Here is a 19,900-nt window from a genome sequence, read left to right as displayed (position 1 = left end):
CAGATGGGGTCACGGGAAAACCTGTGGGGAGAAGCAAGGGATGCTGGGAAACTGGAGACTGTCTAACTCAGTGACCAATGACAGCAGAGATTGAGATGTCATCTGTCCCCCCACCCCAATCATCTGAAGCTTCCACTTTTGGGTTTGCCTCATGTAATCAGAAGTCAAGGTCAGCACTGATGTACCCGTCCAACTCTGATCGAGAAAAGCTCGAAGGACTGGTCCAGAGCGTACTTCAGAAAACCTTTTTGTTAGCGTCAGCTTTTAATAAAGACCAAGAGTGAGCCCTGAAGATAAACCCCAAGAGCAAAGATGAGGGTGGCCTCAGAGTGGACATTGATGCTGGCAGGATGTGCTTTCTGATTGCCAGGGCTGACTCAGAGGTTGACCCGGAGAGAAGTAGACTGTTGGGCAGATGATGATAACCAGTCTTTTCTGAGACATTATTTGCAAGAGTTCAAGGAGAAGCTTGTGCCTGTAGGCATATTAAAAAAAAAAAAAAAAAAAAAAAAAACAGGCAGAAAGGTACAGTTTGTAGGGAGAGGGCTATGCTAGATCCGTGAACTCTCTCAGTGCTCAGCCAGCTAGCCTGTGAAGGACAGGTGGGAAGCAGATGGATCGGAGGAGTGTTCTGGGTGACAACAAACTTGGAACCTTGACCTATGCAGCTGTCCCTCGAAGACAGGCACACTGGATTGGAGGAAGCTGCAGAATCGTATGTGCCCTAAAGCATTGTGAAATCAAGGCAGCAACCAGCAAGGAATAGCGTCTGAGAGTGGTGTGGCCAGAGGGAAAGGCAAAGAGAACCCTGCATGACCACTGCTGCCCAGGCTGACCATGGGCATAACCTTAACCTTTATCTTCCTATGAAATGACATCACAGACTTAACAGGAGGTCAGGAGAGAGGACTGATTTTGCCAGGCAGCTATCAGACAAAAACAAACAAACAAACAAACAAAAACTAGTAACAATTCCAAGTGTCAAGGGATGGGGGAGACGAAACTCAGACTGCTTACATGACACTATGCAAAATGTCTAAATTCAAAAAAAAATATTACAAGATATATAAGGAAACAAGCACAAAATGATTGGGAAGGAGGACTTTAATATAATCTCCCCATTTTCTGGAGGCTGCATGCTTGGATTCTCTGAAAATGCATCTGCTGAGCCCCCAATCCCTAGTGTGCCAGTATCAAGATGGAGTATGGTGGTCTACAAAGTTGATTTGTTCTTTGGCCTGTGTCGTTATCTCCAGGGTAGTATGATTTTAGGGATGAATACAGGGTTTGAAAAATCACAAAAACAATTCTGTAAACTTTTCTTTTTCTTTTTAAAACCTACTCAATGAACTTGAATTTTCCTAGTCTAGAAATAGGTTTAAGGGAAGAACAGAAACCCAGGTTATCTATGTGAAGCCCTGTGTCTGCCGCATTTGAGACCAGTGTTTAGCAGCTCAGCATGTTTTAAGTAAAGCATTCTTTTCTCAGCCTTTTCTTAAAGTTGTACTTTGGAGACAAGAAGGCAGAGTCTAACCATGTGTACAAGTGGTCTCACACGCTGTATCCCCACTGCCTTGAACTAGAAACCCTCCTGACTCTGCCTCCTGAATTCTGAGATTATACATATGTGTAAGCATGTAGGCTTTTACTTCATAAGATTTGTGTTGTTCCTACTGTTTTTTTTTTTTTTTTCTTGATACAGTCTAGGCTGGTAAACTTCCTATGTATTCGAGGGTGACTTTGAACTCCTAGTCCGTCTGCCTCTACCTCCTATGTGCTGAGATTAAAGGTATATGTCTTCATGTTTAAATGTGGGCTATGGTGACCTTGTGTCTATCTGTCTGTCTGTCTGTCTCTCATACATACATGAACACATATGTAAATCTCTCTTTTTAACACTACAGTACCATTAGACAATATGCATTTTTATATATCAATATCAACTCATATGTTTTTGCTTTTTTGGCAAACAACAGTTAAGGTAAGGTGTGAGAGTGTTAATGGTCAATTTGACAAAATTTACAGTCACCTGGGAGGTGGGTCTCTGGGTATGCCTGTTGGGGGAATTATCATGATTTTGTTCATTGAATTGGGAATACCAATCCACTGCAGGTTGGTGCTACTCCCCGCCTGGGATACAAGACTTTATAAATGAAGAAAGGGAGCCAAGCGGTAGGATGTATCCATCATTCTGTTTCTAACCATGGATGTAATGTGAACAGTTGCTTTAAGCTCAGTTTCATCACTGTGATGAACTTCAGCTTTAAGCCAGAACAAACCCTTTCTCCCTTAAGTCACCTTTGCGAGGGTATTCTTATCACAGCAGCAGGAAAAGAAATCAAGACACAAGGGCCATGTCTATTACTTGTTTTGTTAAAATCTTAGCCTTTAAAAATGATGGCATCAGTGTTTAGAAAATGAAAATGCAAAGGAGAAAAAAGGAAGAGAAGGAGGTAGAGGATGAGGGAAAAAAAGGAGGGAGAAGAGGAGGGAGAGGAGGAGGAAAAGGAGGAGAGGAGGAGGAAGGAGAGGAGGAGGGAAAGAAGGAGGGGAGGAGGAGGGAAAGGAGAAGGGAAGGGAGGAGGGGAAGAGGAAAGAGAGGAGGAAGGAAGGGAGGAGGGGAAGAAGAGAGACAGGAGTAGGGAAGGGAGGAGGGGAGGAGGAGGGAGAGGAAGCAGTAAGTGCAGGGCAGGGCAATGGCAATAATAAAGTGAACTTCAGACATGGCGAAGTTCTGCAGTTTCACCCACATTTCAGTTGCTTCCCCACTCCCACCCCCATGTAGATATTGCTAAACAAAGCTTCAAGTTTTTCAAATGTGCGAAAAATGTAATATTTTCCTAAATGTCCGTGGAAACTTAACATAATGTGTTCTCATAATGTGGTACTTGAGCAAACTTCAGAGAACAGCTTGGGGTTCCCTTGTCTTCCCAGATAGACCTTCCTCGATTCAAATCCTGGCTTGCCACACATGCACATGTGTGCACCATTGGGAAACCCACAGCTAGGAAACATTGTAGTCTGATTTGGTTTGGTAATCACCTGCTTCATGGGCTAAGCACATATCACCAAAAGGAAAAATGATTATGTTTATGTCAGAACTAAGGAGGATATCCTTGCACCCCAGGACCATACCACCCAGGCAGAGCGAGTTGGAACTTATACCTGAAACTTCTGCTCAAGGGGCCTCATGATCCCTGTGTTGTCGTAACTGTAGACTCTAAAGCTGGGAGGCAAGAACGCTCTGTAGAAGCCAAGAGAAAATGCACTTAGTGAAAAATTTGCTTCCCACAGGTTTAACTTTGAAAAGATTATCATCAGACATTAGTATCTCTAAATAAGTTTTCAGAAAAAGATTTTTCAGTGTCCGGATCTTTTACCTTTGCTAAACTTCTCACAAATAGGCAAAGCTATTGTTTACAAGCCACACAAATGATAGTGTTTTCCTATTGACAACTAAATAGATGAAGGTGCTTGCTATGCACAGACCATGGACAGAAGGAAGCTTCCCATTCCAGGACATGTTTGACACAAATCAGTAACAACCTAAACTATCTTACAGGCAGTTGAGAACTGAATCCCCAGCAGCTCCCTGTATTGCTAGGATGCTAGAATGAAGGACAAATATAAATGCTGAGCCCCACAGAAAGACCCAGAAGGATCAGGCAGAAACAGTCACCAAGTCATTCCCAAAGCCCCCATGTCCCAAAGACGTGGGAGAGGATCATAGGAAACAAACCATTTCCAAAGAGAAGCCTCCATGTCTCAGAGAGCGGTAGAAAGGGTCACTGGAGGTAACACTCACAGAGCGGAGTTCATAACAGTGGGCACACACACATGGGGAGGTAGAGCCAATGCCTGCATCTTATGAGGAGAAGTAACAACGGTTAAATGAAATTGCAGCATAATGGAAAATTTCTCATGTTGGGGACAAAAGGATTTGTCTCAGAGACATCATAGTCTTTTAAACACAAAGGTGGAGAAAGATGAAGTACAAATCAGGGAGAGGCGGCTTATGCCTACGACCCCAGCACTGGGGAGACGAGGGCTGCGGGGGAGGGGGGCGGCGGCGAGGAGTTAGTGAGTACTAGGCCAGCCTTGGCTACACAGGAAGATTCTGTCTCAGGAGAGAAAACAAGAGGACAAGATGAACAGCTTATAACTGGAAAATTCCTGGACATAAGATCAGTGCATTGTGGGTAATTACTGGACATAGTAACAGGCAAGAGCAAGGCGGTTAAAGATGCGACAGTCACCTACTTTTGCATTAGGTTCAGGGTGTATGTTTTCCCTTCGATTTTGAGATTGTAGGTCACCTGGAAGGAGAATATATTTTTAAAAACGGAAAATGGGGTGAGGGAGTTATCAAGAAAAAACTTTTTTATATGAATGCTATATCCCCTAAATCATATTAATGCAATAAAAAGAGAAAATTTATAGTTTGATGTTGACTTGTTTTAGTGAAATGTGGTGTGATTTATCACTTGTTAATTTACCCAAGCAGGTAGACCTTCTAAAGAATGGGTTACATTTTAATCTGGTAACTGTATTAGCTTGCTAAAGACTGAGATCAGTATAAAACTCATGCTTCATATCTGGGCAGAATACAACAAGATTGCTTCATAGAAATTCTGCATATTGGAGAGCAGGAGGCCGAGAACTCGGTGTGTGTTGTTTGTGGGTTTTATGAAATTTGCTCATGGTGTGAATCTGGAGCTTACCAACTACTATACCAATGCCAGTGTGACGATTTAGAGACTCTTCCTGGAGTTACCTGTTCTCAACCTGCCTGTCGGCCGAGACTTGGCTCCTTTTAACCCGCAAGTGTGTAATTAATAGCATAGCTTGGCACATTTCATTTCCTCGTCTTCAGTGAAAAGATTACACATTTGTGAGATTTACTTACAATTAGATTGTTTATTATTAGTGTAAGTTAAAGCTCTTTTTTGAAATTCTGCTTTATACTTTTTTCTTTGCCAAACTAAAAACATAGTGCATTTAAAAAAAATTTCGGTCGTGCTTATATAATTTTTGCTGTTGGGTTTTGATCTGACTTATTATAGATTTTATTTTGTTTGTCCATCTGTAAATAATGATGTCCCCTCACTTCTCTCCAATTCTTTTGCCCATTCACCTTTTCTCTTGCTTTCTTTCCTTCTTGCATGTGTCAGTAAGTACTTCCAGGACAATAGTAAATAAAAAATAACAGTGGGCACTGTTACTTCACTCTAGATCTCTTATGGGATACTTCCCAATAGTTTAACTGTATGCTATTTGTAAAGGGTGTTCTGACTTCTCTGTAAGCTGCTTTAGTTATAGTTTTTAATTGTCATGTACTAGATTAAAAAATCAGTAAAATGCTATGTCATCACCTAAAAAGCCAAACACTGATAGTACTTGAAGGTGGCATCATGCACGCTCAGTGGGGCATAGCCCTCTGACATCGCCCAGCCTGTCAGGATGTTAAACCTCGTGGAGACCATTCACGGTCACACTGGTTATGAATATTTAAACAGTGGTTTGTTTTGCATAAGTGTTGATTTACATGAGTTTTGTCCTTCCATAAACAAGTGGTCTATCTGTTTAAAGCATGGTCTCAGACACAGCTGGCATTGTTACAGCCCCTAGGACCATCGCTGTTACTGGTGCATCAAACTCCCCCACTTCTCCCCTCCAGTGTAATAGGTTCACTCTCTGAATATAGCAGTTTATTCATTCATCCTATTACTGGAATTAGTTTTAATTTGTTTTACAGTTATAAGCAAGGTGGTGCTAGCTATGTATGCTACATATGAAGGGATCTTTATTGACAACTGAGTGAGTTTGCAAGTTTACTTATAATTTAAACACAACCTTGGGATGTAGTTCAGGGGTTGAGTACTTGCCTAGCATGTATATGGCAGTGGGCTCAATCACAAGTACTCAGAAGAAAAGAAAGGAAAAGAAAAGAAAAGAAAAGACCCAAACAGTGAACAAAAAATAATTTTCAAACACTTGCAATTTGGATGTGCACATTTACATGATTGTGATTAGAGTATAGTATTGCTTAAGTATCTTCTTTTTAAAAATTATTTAAAGGGCTGGAGATGTGGTTAAGTGGTTAAGAGCACTGGCTGTTCTTCCAGAGGTTCTGAGTTCAATTCCTAGCAACCACATGGTGTTCACAACCATCTATAAAGAAACCTGATGTCCTCTTCTGGCATGTACTACATGCAGCAGACCACTCATGCATAAAATAATTGAAGTAAAACAAAAATAAAAACAAGTGTTAAACAATATTTTAAAAATTTAAAAATTATTCTGTCTATCTGTCAGGTAGTGGATACATATGTATGCAATACTATGGGAGGCCAGAAGAGAGCGCCAGATCTTGCCTCAGCCTCATAGGTGTTGGGAATACAGACATGAGTTACCATGCTGGCTTAGTCTGGAATCATTCATTACTCTGTTCCATTTCTGAAAGGTATTTTGTTTTAGTAAATGACTATAAAACCAGATTTATCAAAAACTAGGAAGTAAAGCATTTGCTTTATTCCTCTTTTCTCCTGTTAAGGTTATTTGTTTACTTATTGTCTCACGACATACGTTTTTAGGTGATTTAATTAATTAATTAACTAATGCATCCATGAGTGTGTACTCACAGAGGCCAGGAGGCAGCACTCAGACACCTAGCTTGGGCGCTGGGCTCTGGGCTGGAGTCCTCAAGATTGGGCAAACACTTTTAACCACTGTGCCATCTCTCCAACCCTCATGTTATTCTGTCTTTAAGACAGAATTTTGCTATTTCTTTCTTCCCCTGGTATTCAGATGTGTCAAAGAGTTAGGTTTTATTTATTTTTTCTCCCCTGCTTCATTTTGTAAACCTGATCCAAGGACTCCTTTAAAAAAAAAAAAGTGCTCCTTAGCCCTCCCAGACTTCCAGTTACCCCAGTTGAGTTTTGGTCTTCTCTCCTTCCACCAGCCCTGTGTATCACAATGTATTCTCTGCAGATCCTCAGCTTTCACACTGGCATTTGGTGCTTTACTCTTCTGTGAGTTCCATCTACTTACACTTTCAGTAGCTTCCTCTTAGCATATTCTTTACTAAACACACTAATTGTAAATGTGCCTTGTGTCCCTCCAGTCAGCAACCACAACAACCTCTTTGTTTTAAGGGAGCCGGCAGGTTCCTTACAGGGTAATATAGGCATGCAGCCATTAACAAGAGAGACAATTTGAGTTTTTTACAGTTAAGAAAACTGCTTTTTTATTTTGTACTCTGCATGTTACAAATCGATACTGGTGAGTCCCTCCGGGTAGAAAAAAAAAAAAAAAAAGCAAACTGTTTGCTTTCCAGTTAAAAAGAAAACAACTACTTTTTAAAATGACCCCTTTAACTTAATGATTAAAATTTCATAAACACACACACTCCTTTTCAAAAAGATGCATAAAAATTTACAAGCTTCACCCTTCAGAGCTACAGACGGAGAAATGCTAAGGGCACATGAGCACTTAATGACCAGCCACAGAGGTTTGATACTTCAAGAAACACAACCGATTCTAGAGCTTACTTACAAAACAAAACAGAAGCAAGCAAGCAAACAAACAAAAAACAAAGGAAAATAATCTTAAAGAGAAGGAACACCAGCTTGAAAAGAATAGTCTTAATGAGGAACATATTTACAAAGTGGAAAAAAGGAGTTCTATCAAATGACAACCATCACCTCTCCTCCAAACACAGCCGGATAGGTGGTTGGGAAGAGAGCCTTTGGTGTGCCAGGTCAACGTGTGAATATTCAAAAGCACCGATGGACGTGGGACTGAGAAATCCAGCGTCATCAGCAGTGATTTTTCTAAGCATTGTTAATGTTGGCAAAAACAGGGCGTACATATAAAATCTATTGAGTGAGCGTGGATGAGAAATACCAAGGTAACCTCACGACAAGAAAAATACTTGTGACTTCTAAATCGTAAGCAAATTGGCAGTTAATTACCTGAGTTTCGTAGCCATCGCTTGTGACGGACCGGATTTTCTCTGGCACCGTGACTTGCACGTGTAATTTCTCACGAGCTGCAAGGTGCAAAAGGCAGTTCTCAGAGCCACACCCCTTGCACACTGAGAACCTTCGACCTTATCCCATGAAGCATCATCAACCTGAAACAGGAGCTAAAACTGGAGTGTTGAAGGAGCCAAGCCTGGGACCACCCCATCCTCCAATATCGTTTCTTAGGGTCCTGGAGCCTGTGGAAAAGCCCCATGCATCCGTTTCGCATTTCAGCTGTTAAAGTGCGATCCTGGGACGCCCAAGGCAACATGGACGGAAAGAGGAGCCAGGTTGGCTCTCAAAGGCCCCAAGATGGGTTGTTACTCACTGCCTTCTGTTTGGGGCTCGCTAAGGCCGCCAAGTCCACTCAGCCCACTCAGCAGAAGCAGGATGAGCCACATGGCCTGGCCTCCTGGACCCCAGCCCCGGGGAATGGCAGTTGGCCCTCTATAGGGCAGTTGGGGGCGCGAGGTGAGGGCTGCAGGCAGCGCATCTGTGTGCCGGAGGCTTTTATGCTGCTCCAAATCTGGTGGGGTTTGAAATACTTGCTAGGCTTGAAATCTGAGACCGAAGAAGGGAAAAGGGAGGATGGGCGATAGAGGGGGGCAAATCTCACTCCGGAAAGTCAGAATCCATGGAACAGCCGAGCAGCAGAAAGGTTCACGTATACGTATATGAACTTTTAATTCTTTTTTTTGTTTGTTTGTTTTGTTTTTGACTCTCTTAATAACAAAAAAATGTTTCAGTATCAAACAGTACTTTGCATATATTTGGATAGTGTCAATCATAGGTGGACAGTCTGACTAACATTTAAGGAGACAAACCAGGGTAACTACAACCCAGATCAGCCGCTAAGGACAGAAGCATCAAACCTTCGGCTTGTTCCCTGGCAATTCTCACAATCGCAGACTAGTTTTGTCTGCCTTGAACTTTTCCCAAAGAGGGCGAGACACTGTATTCCTTCATATCTAGATCCCTGAGTAGATTCCATCCATGACAGCAGAATCCCATTGGTGCATAGTGCACATTGAATAGACCACCATGTGTTTGGTATTGTAGATATACATCCCTGTGTATGGTTTTGGTTCAATACTGAGGTATTCCTACTGAATTTATTCCCAGGGGGAAGTTGCCAGATGGAAGAGTATGTCTTGCAAATATTTCTGAAGAATCTTTCAAGATTGTGCTCCAAATTTACATTCCACCAGAAGTGTATGAAGATTCTAGATTCTCTGTCAGCACTGTTCTTGTTAGCTCTGTTAACTCGACACAGCCTAGAGTCAGTCACCTTAGAAGAGAGTCTAATCTGAGGGATTGCTGAGATCAGATTGTCTGTGGTGTGTCTTGGGGTGTGTGTGTGGGGGGTGGTCTTGATTGTTCACTGATGTAGAAGGGCAGAGCCCACTGTAGGTGACACCATTCCCTGGGCTTCTGGTCCTGAGCTGTATAGGAAAGTTGGCTAAACATGGACTTAGGAATGAGCCAATAGGCAGCATTTCTCTATGCTTTCTGCTTTAAGTGTCTAATTGAGTTTCTGCCCTGACTTCCCCCAAGGGACTGTGACCTGAAAGTGTACACCAAATAAATCCCCTCCTCCCCTAAGTTCCTTTTGGCCATGGTGTTTGTTACTGTGGCAAAATGTAACTGGAACAAATGCCTATCCTTACTTTCTATATTTTGTTTGTTTTGGTTTGAACTTGTTTATTCCTGGTGGGTAATACTTTTCTGTATTTCTTTATTGGCAAATATATATGTACATGTATGTATACATACATGTGTGTATATATAATATATAATATGTATATAATATGTATATACATATGTGTATATATTATTCATGCATGCATATACACATAAAACAGCCTCATGAACAGTTACCTCTTTGGCAGTTGCCTCCTTGAGATGCTGGCCCCTTCTCTAAATGGGCTGCTTTGCTTCTCTCATTGCACATGGAAGCTAGAAATAGATTCTAGATAGAATCCCTTTATTAGAAGTAATGACTATAAAAATCTGTGTTCACTCTTTACTTTTGGTAGTTTTCTGTTGATACCATTAGTCATAATCAGAAGTTTTCTTTTATTTCAAACTGGTGGGAGTTTCCTATGGATTTTATCATGGATATTCAATTTACTGAAATCCCCTTTCTGCATAAATAAGCTGGTCACAAGACTTTCTTTATTTTTCAGTCCATGTGTGAGTTAAACTATTGAAGTGAACTTGTGTCCTTGTAACGTTTTGTCATTTTTAAATTTTTCTTTATTGATTTGCCCACATTCCCTTTTTAGAATCTTTGTCTCCAAATTTAATGAGATCCTTGCAGTTTTCTTTTGCCGAAATGAACTCACCAGGATTTTTCATCAGAGGCATGCTTGCCCTGTGGAGGCTTTGGAACAGTCTCACTGTGCAATACTGTGGGCTTCCCCCTGCTCCCAGAATTTGTGAATAGGGATTAAGAGCTGGAATTTTCCTTGTCAGAGGATTGGTTTTATTGTGGATCTAATTTCTTAAAAATACCCAGTTAGTCTCTTTTCAGTTGTGCTAGTTTATTTCTCAAAGGTTTTATCTATTTTTTCTGAGTTTTGAAGTCTATTTGCAAAAATATAAGCAGCCCCCTCTCCTATGTCAACTGTTTAAAGGCCTTCCACATAGATGATCTTTTAAAAATAGTCTTGATAATATGATTTTTTTCTCTTGTTACTGAATTAAAAATGTATGAAGAGGACAGTCAGATTTCACTCTCTGATATGTTAATATATTTTCCCTGTTTCATTGACTTGATTCTTGTTTTTATTGGTTGTGGTTTGTCCTTTTTCTAGCTGCTAAAAATGGAAGTTTATATATTTTTCAAAAACTTTTATTTTCCTCGTGTTCATTTAAATGTAGCAATTTCCACACATTCCCTGCTTTAACCTCATTATCTGAGTATTATACATTGACATTGTATATTTTATTTAGCTATGCTTTATTACATTAATATTAGGTCTTAAGAGTTTCTAATTTCATCATGATTTCTTTCTGTCTCATGTATTTGGCTTGCACACACTTGATCATGGCGTATAAACTTTTTAATGTGGATGTTTTATTATTTTTTGCTAGTATTTTACTGAGTTTATTTTTAAATATCAGTGTTCATTAGGGTTATTGGTCTTTAGTTTTTGTTAGGTCTTTGTTGGCTTCTGGGATCAGGGTAGTTAATGCTGATCTCATTGGCTGAGTCTGGAGAATTCCCTGATGTCACTTGTGTTTGATAGTTTAATGATTGCTATTAGTTTTTTGGGTTTTAGAAGTTGGGATAGGTGTCAGCAGTAAAGCTACTTGGTCCAGGGCTTTCTCACTGGGCATCTTCTTACTATTGATTTGAAACCATCACTTGTTAGCCTGCTCAGGTTCTCTGCTTCTTCAGGGTTCACTCTGGGTTGCTGAGGTCACTAGTTTATTCACACCCCCTGCTTATTGGCCTGTAATTGTTCTCACAGCCCCTTGTGCTCTCTTATCCTCCTGGAGTGCTAGTTATTCAATGTCTTTTGGGTCCCTGAGTTATCAATTGAGTGTCCCCCCAACTCCCTCTTATTCTAAGAGCCTGTCAGTTTTATGTTTCACCAAAAGACAACTTTCATTCATTGATTTGCTGAATGTCTGTTTTTTAAGTCTTAAACTTCTTTTTAAGGATTAAACCTTAATCTTTGAACCTGGGTATAATTATAACCTTTGGCCAATATAACCTCAAGTCCACAGACCCCTACATATATCTGTTCTTATGACACTTATGAGACTTTGTCTCTTCACACACCTAGGTTTCAGTGTGTACTCTTTTTCTTAATATGCTGATGATAACATTGGTAAGAGCAATATACAGATTAGCTTATCAGTTCTCAAGGCCTTAAACCATGGGTTCATCAAGCTTTAAGAAGAACAGCAATAGCTTCTTCTCTGTCAGCCTAACAGACCCGCCTTGAAGAGGATACTTCTCTTGGAAATCAAATGGTATGAGTCATCTCAGTTCACCAAAGGCAGAGCCATTTCTCTCCCCTGGTATGGATATGGGGCTGCCTTGCCTCTTTCAAGAGAATGGGGGTTAGGGGGTGCGGGAGGACTACACTGACTATTTATACCCTCAGGAACAAAATAAGACTATCACTTTATTGGCTGGCTCCTATACCTATACATACATACATACATACATACATACATACATACAACCACTGGCTCAGCTCAGCAGTTGAAGAGCACTGGCTCTTAACCTCTTCCAGAAGTCCTGAGTTCAATTTCCAGCACCACATGGTAGATCAGGACCATCTATAATGGGATCTGATACCCTCTTCTGGCATGTTGGTGTATATTCAGATAGAGCACTCTATACATAAAACTAAAATCTTTAAAAAAAAAAAAAAAACTATTGTTTTATAGTAAAATAACTTTAGAAAGACTCCAAGCAAATCTACTTAAAAATGGTACCTGAACCACTCTCTGCCCAGTTAACCCCCTGGCTGCCAAAGCTACAGTAGTTTAGCTGTGGCCCAACGTTCCCCAGAGCTGATCATCTGGATGTGATGGAATTTTCTTACATAACCTAGAGTCCTCTGCCCATCCAGCATCACTTACGACCTTCAACCTTGCAAGCCCGGTTATGTGTTTGTTTTGGTTTTGCAATGCTATGGGCCCGATTCATTTGGGTTCTGTAATATCTGAGTCATTCTGCTGGTTTAGGGGAACCTTCTCATAGTCTTCCTTACAGATGAGCTTGCATATATCTAGCTAGGAAAATGCTGTTTTCTGTCTCATAGAAATATTCTGCCAGGTCACATGTTTGTCTTTCAATTTTATGGTCCAGAAGGATGAAGGCGATCCTGGTGTCACTGAAACTAAAGCCCTCCAAGGTCTTGTCTTAGTATAAACAAAGGTCCTCACAACCACCTGTCTGTAGCTGTCCCTCCATGTGGCTCCCAATCTAGATATAAATGTCAAACGCTATACCATACACACACACACACACACATACACACACACACACACACACACACACGTATGTATGTAGGTATAGGTATAGGTATAGGTATAGGTATAGATATAGATATCACACATTGACCACCACCATCACCTGACTGTTAGGTATTATTGATGTTCTCTTTAAAGCTGTGGGGACTTAAGTACAGGGCACTTCCTCAATGTCACAGCAAGGAAGGAGCAGATCAGTTATCTATACTGGCTGATCTCCAGGTTTAGGAGGCAGAATCTCAATACAGAGAGCTCAGTCAATGGAAGCTGAGGTCACCACTGGGTCAAGTTCCTCTGGACAGGTCATAAGAATGAGGGACTCCACCTGAAATGAAGGGGTATGTGCACGTAAATATATGTGAATGGACCCAGCTTGGGCAGCAAGGAGAGAAGACACACCATTCAGACTGAGGCTTGGTCAAGAAGGCATCTGGGGGACTCCGTAAGAGGGAATACACAGTTTGGGTGAGGGTTAGGAGAGCTCGCCTGGTGTGAGTGCAAGATTTGAGGATAGAAAAACTAGAGAGCAACTATTAACAGGAACTGGGGTGGTGAGCCAGGCTGGGTGGGTCTTAGAGCATCGGCTATAGCCTGTGTGAATCTTTGAGGATCCAACGGGTGGTGTAGGCAGTTAGGAGGCTGCTTCTAGGAGATTCTGGTCACCAAAGCAGGACAGAGGGCAGACAAGTGCAGAAGACAAGATCAGTGAGACCTAGGGTCTTTCTAGATGTGATGAGAGAAAAGAGGGGATGCAAAAGGGGGCAGAAGAGGAACAAAGATAAACCAGCTTGAGCCTGATGAGATGACAGATGACATTCCATCTAACTCCACAGCAAGGTCAGATGACGTCTGCATCAGTAGCTGAGCACACATTTATTAGAAGCATTATGGACCGACCACCCACAGCATCCTTCCTGAACAGAACTGGTCTAGGTCACCTGGAGGCCCATCTGAGGCTTCTGTCCTTCAGAAAGCACTGCCCTCTCCAAGCAGTTGCCTGGCTTCTCAAGAACACAAGCAACTGGAGCATGAAGGGTTTCATTGAATGAGGGTCCCTACTGATTCAGAAAGAGCAGGCTTGGATTTGGCTGCAAAGGTACAAACTGGGCTGCCCCACACCTTCCTATTGAGGGTGTGATCTCTTCTTTGATGGTGCAGTCATCCTCAAAAGAATTAGACACATACTCTCTTCCAGATCTAAAATTATACCACATCCGATCATTTTCATTTAAAGAAAATCACTAGCTGGCAAAAGGACAATCTGCTGGTTGTGGATAAGGTCACATCCCAGAAACTAAAATGTGTCCCCAGTAGAGGACACACCACTGGCTACATCTTGGAGGTCACTGATGGGTTTTGGACTTCAGTCTGGAGCCACTTGATGAGAATCTGGTTCACCTCTGCCGGTCTGGAAGGGAAAGAAAGGGCAGGTTAACTTGTCTGACCCACTGTCCTCACCAAGGCAGTGTGACTGATAAGTCCTGGCAGACCTGAGCAGAAGTAAGCCTGTAGCAATCACAGGTCAGGTGGGACCCCAGTCTCCTTACTTCTCTATCTGTGTCCAGTGACCACAGTCTTCGATGTGTCCTCTTTTCAGGAAAGGGATCTGAAAGAAAATCCCATGCAGGAAGATTGGCAGCAGACCACTAATAGGGCTAACTTGGGTGAGTGCAGTGTACAGCAGAGGCCATTCGAGAGGGGACCCTGTCCTCTATGATTCCCAGAGACCATTTTTGGAGGACTTTTGTGTTATTCAGGACAGAAATGAGGAATGGCAAGTGTAGGGAAAGGGAGGGAAGCTGGGTCAGGGCAGATCTTTACCTGACCCCCACCCAAGATATCATGGGGATATCCTCCTCTGGGCACCAGCGTTCTCTTCTAGGGACACTCTGACACCCACAGTGCAGGGTCATGCCCTTACCCACTTTTCCATGTTTTTGGACATTTCAGGACGGAGTACAATGTCCTTCTCAGCTGTGACCATCAGTGCTGGGACCAGGATCTGGAGGGGGGGGAGGAGGGGAGAACAGGTAGTAAGGGAATCTGGCACTCAGCTACCCTGATGCCATCTGTGCCCAGGGAAAGATGCCTTGGGTATCTGCCACTAAGAGCCCTCTCCCCGACCCCCATGAGAAGACATTTGCCCTGCCCTGTCCTCTGCCTCCACCAAGCTCTTCAGGGATGGTTCATCAGAATTTGGATCTAGCAATACAGTGCTCTCTCTCTCTCTCTCTCTCTCTCTCTCTCTCTCTCTCTCTCTCTCTGTGTGTGTGTGTGTGTGTGTGTGTGTGTAAGATGTGTGCCATGTGCCTATGTGTGTATGTATGACTGGTATGTGTGTATCTGGTATCTGTGTAATAAGGGGTGTGTGTGTGTGTTTGGTATTTTTGTGTAAAGTGTGTCTCTCTGTGTGTATGTATGACTGCTATGTGTGTGTGTCCAGTGTTTTTGTGATGAGGTGTATGTGTATGTATGTGTGTGTGATGTCTGTGTGTGTGTTTGGTGTGTTTATGTAAGGTGTGTGCCTGTGTATGTGTATGTATGACTGGTTTGTGCGTTTCTGTGTGTGTCTGTGTGATGAGGTGGTGTGTGTGTGTGTGTGTGTGTGTGTGTGTGTGTAGCAGGAGGTCACAGTGCTCACCTTTCGTCCTAACCCCTTACAGCTCCACTTCCAGTTTCTTTCTGTGTTCCGATACCAGTTCAGAGGACCTCTGAGGAGAGGGTCAGACAGTAACACAGGTGAGCAGCCAAGACTTGGCCACTGTTGGCCCACAGTGACCCACAATATCTAGAGACAACTATGCCAGAGACAGTGAGTGCTACAGGATTCAAGAGTGGGACCCTCAGACACATGCTGCCCGTCCACAGCTCCTGCTTCCTCAGCAAGGCCGAGTACCGGAACTCTCTGTCACCAGGCTAGGGCCTCTGATATGATTTGGGGGGCAAATAGAAGCTGGCCCCACAGGTTATCCTCATCCTCAAGATATGAACCAGAGAGTGGGACTTGTGGCAGCCCATCCACACGCAGAAGCCACTTTTCTGACTCAGAAAACTCAGCGAGAAGGGACATGGTAGACGAGAGATAGTGAGAAGACATGCACATTTGGGTTCATTCACATGGCTTCTGCTTTTCTGGGGACAGAATGCAGAGCTGTCCCAATTCTTGGAGGAGCTATGGCTGCAAATCAAGTAAAAACCTCCGCCTCCTACCAATAAACACAAGAAAGAACAAGCTAGATACCGCAAAGAAAGCTACACACCACAGGTTGTGAGCCTCCTGGCACTGGGGACATTCAATCACAGACAGGTCACAGTGGTGCTCACTGGAACTATGGTGGGAGAACTACATCCATCCTCCAACAGCTGACCAGCCCTCTACCATGTCTAGGGTTCCCATCTTTTTACCTGAAGCCAGACTTCTTGAACTGCTGTACATAAAACTCAATTTCCTCCTCAGTAGTAATTTTGCTGAGCCTGGGATCTTCTGGAGTATTCACAAGGATTCCCCCTGCAAAAAAAGACACCTGTGTTCTCTCCTGCTGTGGGCCAATGGTTCTAAAGCTGCCATTCCCTGCTGGCATTGCCCTGTCTGAACTTGGAGTGAAGGCTTCATGTCTGTCCGTCTGCCCTCTCTTCACTGAGTTCCTCAGGGCTGGAATCTGCCCTACTGTGAGGTTCTCATTATAGAATGCCATGTTGTCTTCTTAGGTATGCAGTGTCCTGGAAGTGCCCTGAAAGGAGTCTTGGGGACAAACACATCTTTCTATTCTACAAGACACAAAGGACACGGTCACTCCAGGCTTTGATGCTAAATGTCAAAGGGATAGGAGACCAAGTTGGTGCTCCTGTCCCACTGGGTCCTGGTCCTGTCAGAGCACCTCTCCCACCTGCATGTCTCACATCTTTACTGCTGGCCTGCCTCCCTGCACAACACTAAGCTCTCTGTGGACAGCACTGCAGCCCAGGCCTCCCCAGCCAGGCACCCAGAACATGGAATCAATACACTACTAAGGGGCTGAAAAAGAAAAGAAGGTAGGCAAGCAGGCAGATATCTTCAAAGGAGAAGACCTCTAGGGTCAGGTCCCAGCTTGGCCTCTTGACATAGGTCAACCTTCTGAGACTCACTTCTTCCAGTTGTAATCAGAGGTCACAGTGATAGCCATAGGAGTGTCTGTGACCATTGTTATTGAGACACAAATGAATAATGGCTAGAGGGCAGTGTTAGGAGTGAAGCAAGCATTTGTGGGGTTGGCGCTGGATGGTGGGGGGGGGGCTCGAGGATGAGTGGGAACAGTGACCAGAACAGGACCTCAGGGTGGAAGGGCCAGTGGAGACTTAGGTGGGATCTAGTGCAATCTGCCTTGCACACACTAGTGACTGCAGCAGCCAACTCTCCTACCTGGGTAGGGTGCTTACGAGAAAGGTTAGTATTAAGAGGAAATCGAAAGGCATTCCTACAATTCCATCACCAGAGACCTATCCCAGATACTCTGTCCAAGTCCTCAAAGCGTCTTAGGACTTTAGTGCTCAGCTCCCTAAGGAGTAGACTAGAGTAACACCATTAATCATCAGGGAACCTTTGTTGAGCATGTTGAAGCTCAGAACAGCAAGGCAAGCTTAGGGCTTCTTCACTGGCAGAAGGGACAGGACTCCATTAGCATTAGCATTCTGCTGATGTGGTCCCTGCTGTCCCTTCCCTCCCAGGGATACCTCTTACCCATTTCAGTGGCTTTATGCACAGTGAGGAAACCCTGTAGGGAGAAAAGTTAGAGAGGATGTCGTAAGGGAGGCAAAACAAGAAGACTGCAACTCAATACAGAAGAGCTAGCATGCACAAGGACCACAGGAGAACTCTTTCATGTGGGGATAGGTGTTAAAATACATAGGGGATGCAAGCCTGAAACCACAGGATAGCACAGGACACTGGACACTGTGTGCTCCATGCATATCCTGTACGTGACACCTATGCTAATATTTGATTCATAAATGAGGCACTATCATGGGATAATCAGAATGACAGCCAATACTAAAACAGAATAATTAATTACAGACATTCCCCACCCCACCCCCTGCTGATACAGAGCAGATTCACATCAGTGGGATGATGTGAGATTTCATTATACTTCTCAGTGTAGCACGCAATTTATAACTTAAACACTCTTTGTAGAATTTGCCCTTGGATATTATGGGATCATGGTTAGCCAAGAATAACGGAAACCATAGAAAGTAAAATAGCAAATAGGGCCATGTTATAACACAGGATAAACCTGAAAGGCACAAAGGGGCCTCTCAGAGAAAGTGGGGCTGAAACTCGCATTCATGGCAACTGCAGACACTCGCAGATCTGAGTAATGGCTTGGGCGCACCAGTCACTGGGAGCAGGAGCACAGACTTACAGATGGTAGAGGAATTAGCACAGCCAGCTTCCTGTCCTGCCATAGAGAACATCTGACAACCCAGGGCTCCTTAGCATCCAGAGGCACCCATGAACAGGTGAGATGGAAAGGCCTACCCATGGTAGGCACAGGCAAAGTTTATTTGCTTCAGCTTAGCACTAAGAGCAACCCAAAAGGCATCCATTCGATCCCATCAGAGGCCTGCCTTTGCAGGTCCGTGAATTTGAGTGGACACAGTTCATGTGATCTGGAAACTCCCGTGGTGCCAAGCAAAGAAGTGAGCCTGGGTTGGTACTGCCAGCAGAATGTACGACAAATAATGCTGAGCCACCCAAGAGAGCCATCCAAAGTCCAAACAAACAGGCTGGTACAGGTTAAACATCACTAAAGATAAGCCCACAAACCAAATTTATAAAACACACACACACACACACACACCACACCATCACACACACACCACACACACACACACACACACACACACACCACACACACACCACACACACACCACACACACACACACACACACACACACACACACACACACACACACACACAATCTCCCACCTCTTACCATCTCATCACTGGCTCGGAAGAAGCTTTTGAAAGTCCGACTCATGTTCTTTTCCAGTTCAGCCTCGGCCACACCCTAAAACAGTCAAGAAAGCATAATTAAAGATCTCTTCAAGATGCTCTGGAAACTGTAGCCCTCTCCCATCTGACCAAAGGCCAGGAGGCCTTACCTTATGTCCCATCTGCCCATTTAACATTTTATTAGGATTGCATTCCTTGAATTTTTTATTGTGATATACATGCTAGAAAAAGGTTAAAATAGAATATAAGATGCTAACAGGCATTTCCAGGAAGGTCTGTGGGTCTGTGGATGATGCCGGGATTCCTACTATAAGGTGTGGCTTGCAGCAATCAAAGAGGCTGATATAGATTTAAGGTGGTAGCCAAGCTCTGAGAATTTAAGTATCGAGATGTCTCTGTTCCCAGTCTCCTTTAATGATTCTCAACACCATCTTCTTCAGTTTGATCCTAAATCATTACAGACTTTAGAATGCTCTCAGGGCTATCTTCCTAAGGACAGGGCATTGGATTTCCTTTGTTAGGAGCTGGGACACATGTCCTTGGTGGTACTAAATTACCAGGTTCTTCTGTCTCGTGAGAGTGTTATTACAGATAATTGCTTATCTATTATAGGCTACGACAAGCTCTCAAACACCGTGTGGTCCGGATGCCAGGCTGCAGGAATGAGGAATAAGTAGGTAGAGGGGAGCACAGAGGTGCATACCTCCCAGCATCTCTTCTACTTACTTCTCCTCTGTATCACCCTTTTAAATTCAACACACGTAATTAGGAGCTTGCTTATGGCACAACAGAGATGCCCCTGCAATGTGGAAGAGGGGTTGTCCATCGCAAATATAGTCAAATATCAGAAATACTACATCTGCTGTTTCTTGAAAAGTGTTCCCGCCCACT

General features: G+C 43.3%; 2 protein-coding genes across 4 annotated transcripts in view; both read right to left on the bottom strand.

Moving 5' to 3' along the window:
* The window catches only part of LOC117705917 (disintegrin and metalloproteinase domain-containing protein 2), a 49,743-nt gene extending 36,778 nt beyond the window's left edge, over positions 1–12,965 (bottom strand). Inside the window, exons 1-4 of one of the 2 annotated variants that reach the window (XM_076930821.1) lie at positions 7,974–12,965; positions 4,261–4,316; positions 3,740–3,864; positions 3,166–3,244 (exon numbers count right to left, since the gene is read on the bottom strand). In XM_076930821.1, the coding sequence (XP_076786936.1) occupies positions 3,166–3,192 (27 nt within the window). In that variant the 5' untranslated portion in view covers positions 3,193–3,244; positions 3,740–3,864; positions 4,261–4,316; positions 7,974–12,965. The remainder of the gene's footprint in view (positions 1–3,165; positions 3,245–3,739; positions 3,865–4,260; positions 4,317–7,973) is intronic. The other variant, XM_034498699.2, reaches the window with a different exon arrangement.
* Positions 12,966–13,118: 153 nt separating this feature from the next.
* The window catches only part of Ephx2 (epoxide hydrolase 2), a 46,867-nt gene continuing 40,085 nt past the window's right edge, over positions 13,119–19,900 (bottom strand). Inside the window, exons 13-20 of one of the 2 annotated variants that reach the window (XM_034499246.2) lie at positions 18,990–19,064; positions 17,737–17,770; positions 16,425–16,527; positions 15,661–15,730; positions 14,941–15,021; positions 14,567–14,625; positions 14,343–14,427; positions 13,119–13,344 (exon numbers count right to left, since the gene is read on the bottom strand). In XM_034499246.2, the coding sequence (XP_034355137.1) occupies positions 14,349–14,427; positions 14,567–14,625; positions 14,941–15,021; positions 15,661–15,730; positions 16,425–16,527; positions 17,737–17,770; positions 18,990–19,064 (501 nt within the window). In that variant the 3' untranslated portion in view covers positions 13,119–13,344; positions 14,343–14,348. Of the gene's footprint in view, positions 13,345–13,873; positions 14,428–14,566; positions 14,626–14,940; positions 15,022–15,660; positions 15,731–16,424; positions 16,528–17,736; positions 17,771–18,989; positions 19,065–19,900 lie in introns of those variants that run through there. The other variant, XM_076930822.1, reaches the window with a different exon arrangement.

Source organism: Arvicanthis niloticus, chromosome 3 (genome assembly GCF_011762505.2).
Source record: "Arvicanthis niloticus isolate mArvNil1 chromosome 3, mArvNil1.pat.X, whole genome shotgun sequence".
In the NCBI taxonomy this organism is placed as follows: Eukaryota; Metazoa; Chordata; class Mammalia; order Rodentia; family Muridae; genus Arvicanthis; species Arvicanthis niloticus.
The sequence above is the reverse complement of the archived record's forward strand: the minus strand, read 5'-3'. Positions and strand labels throughout refer to the sequence as shown.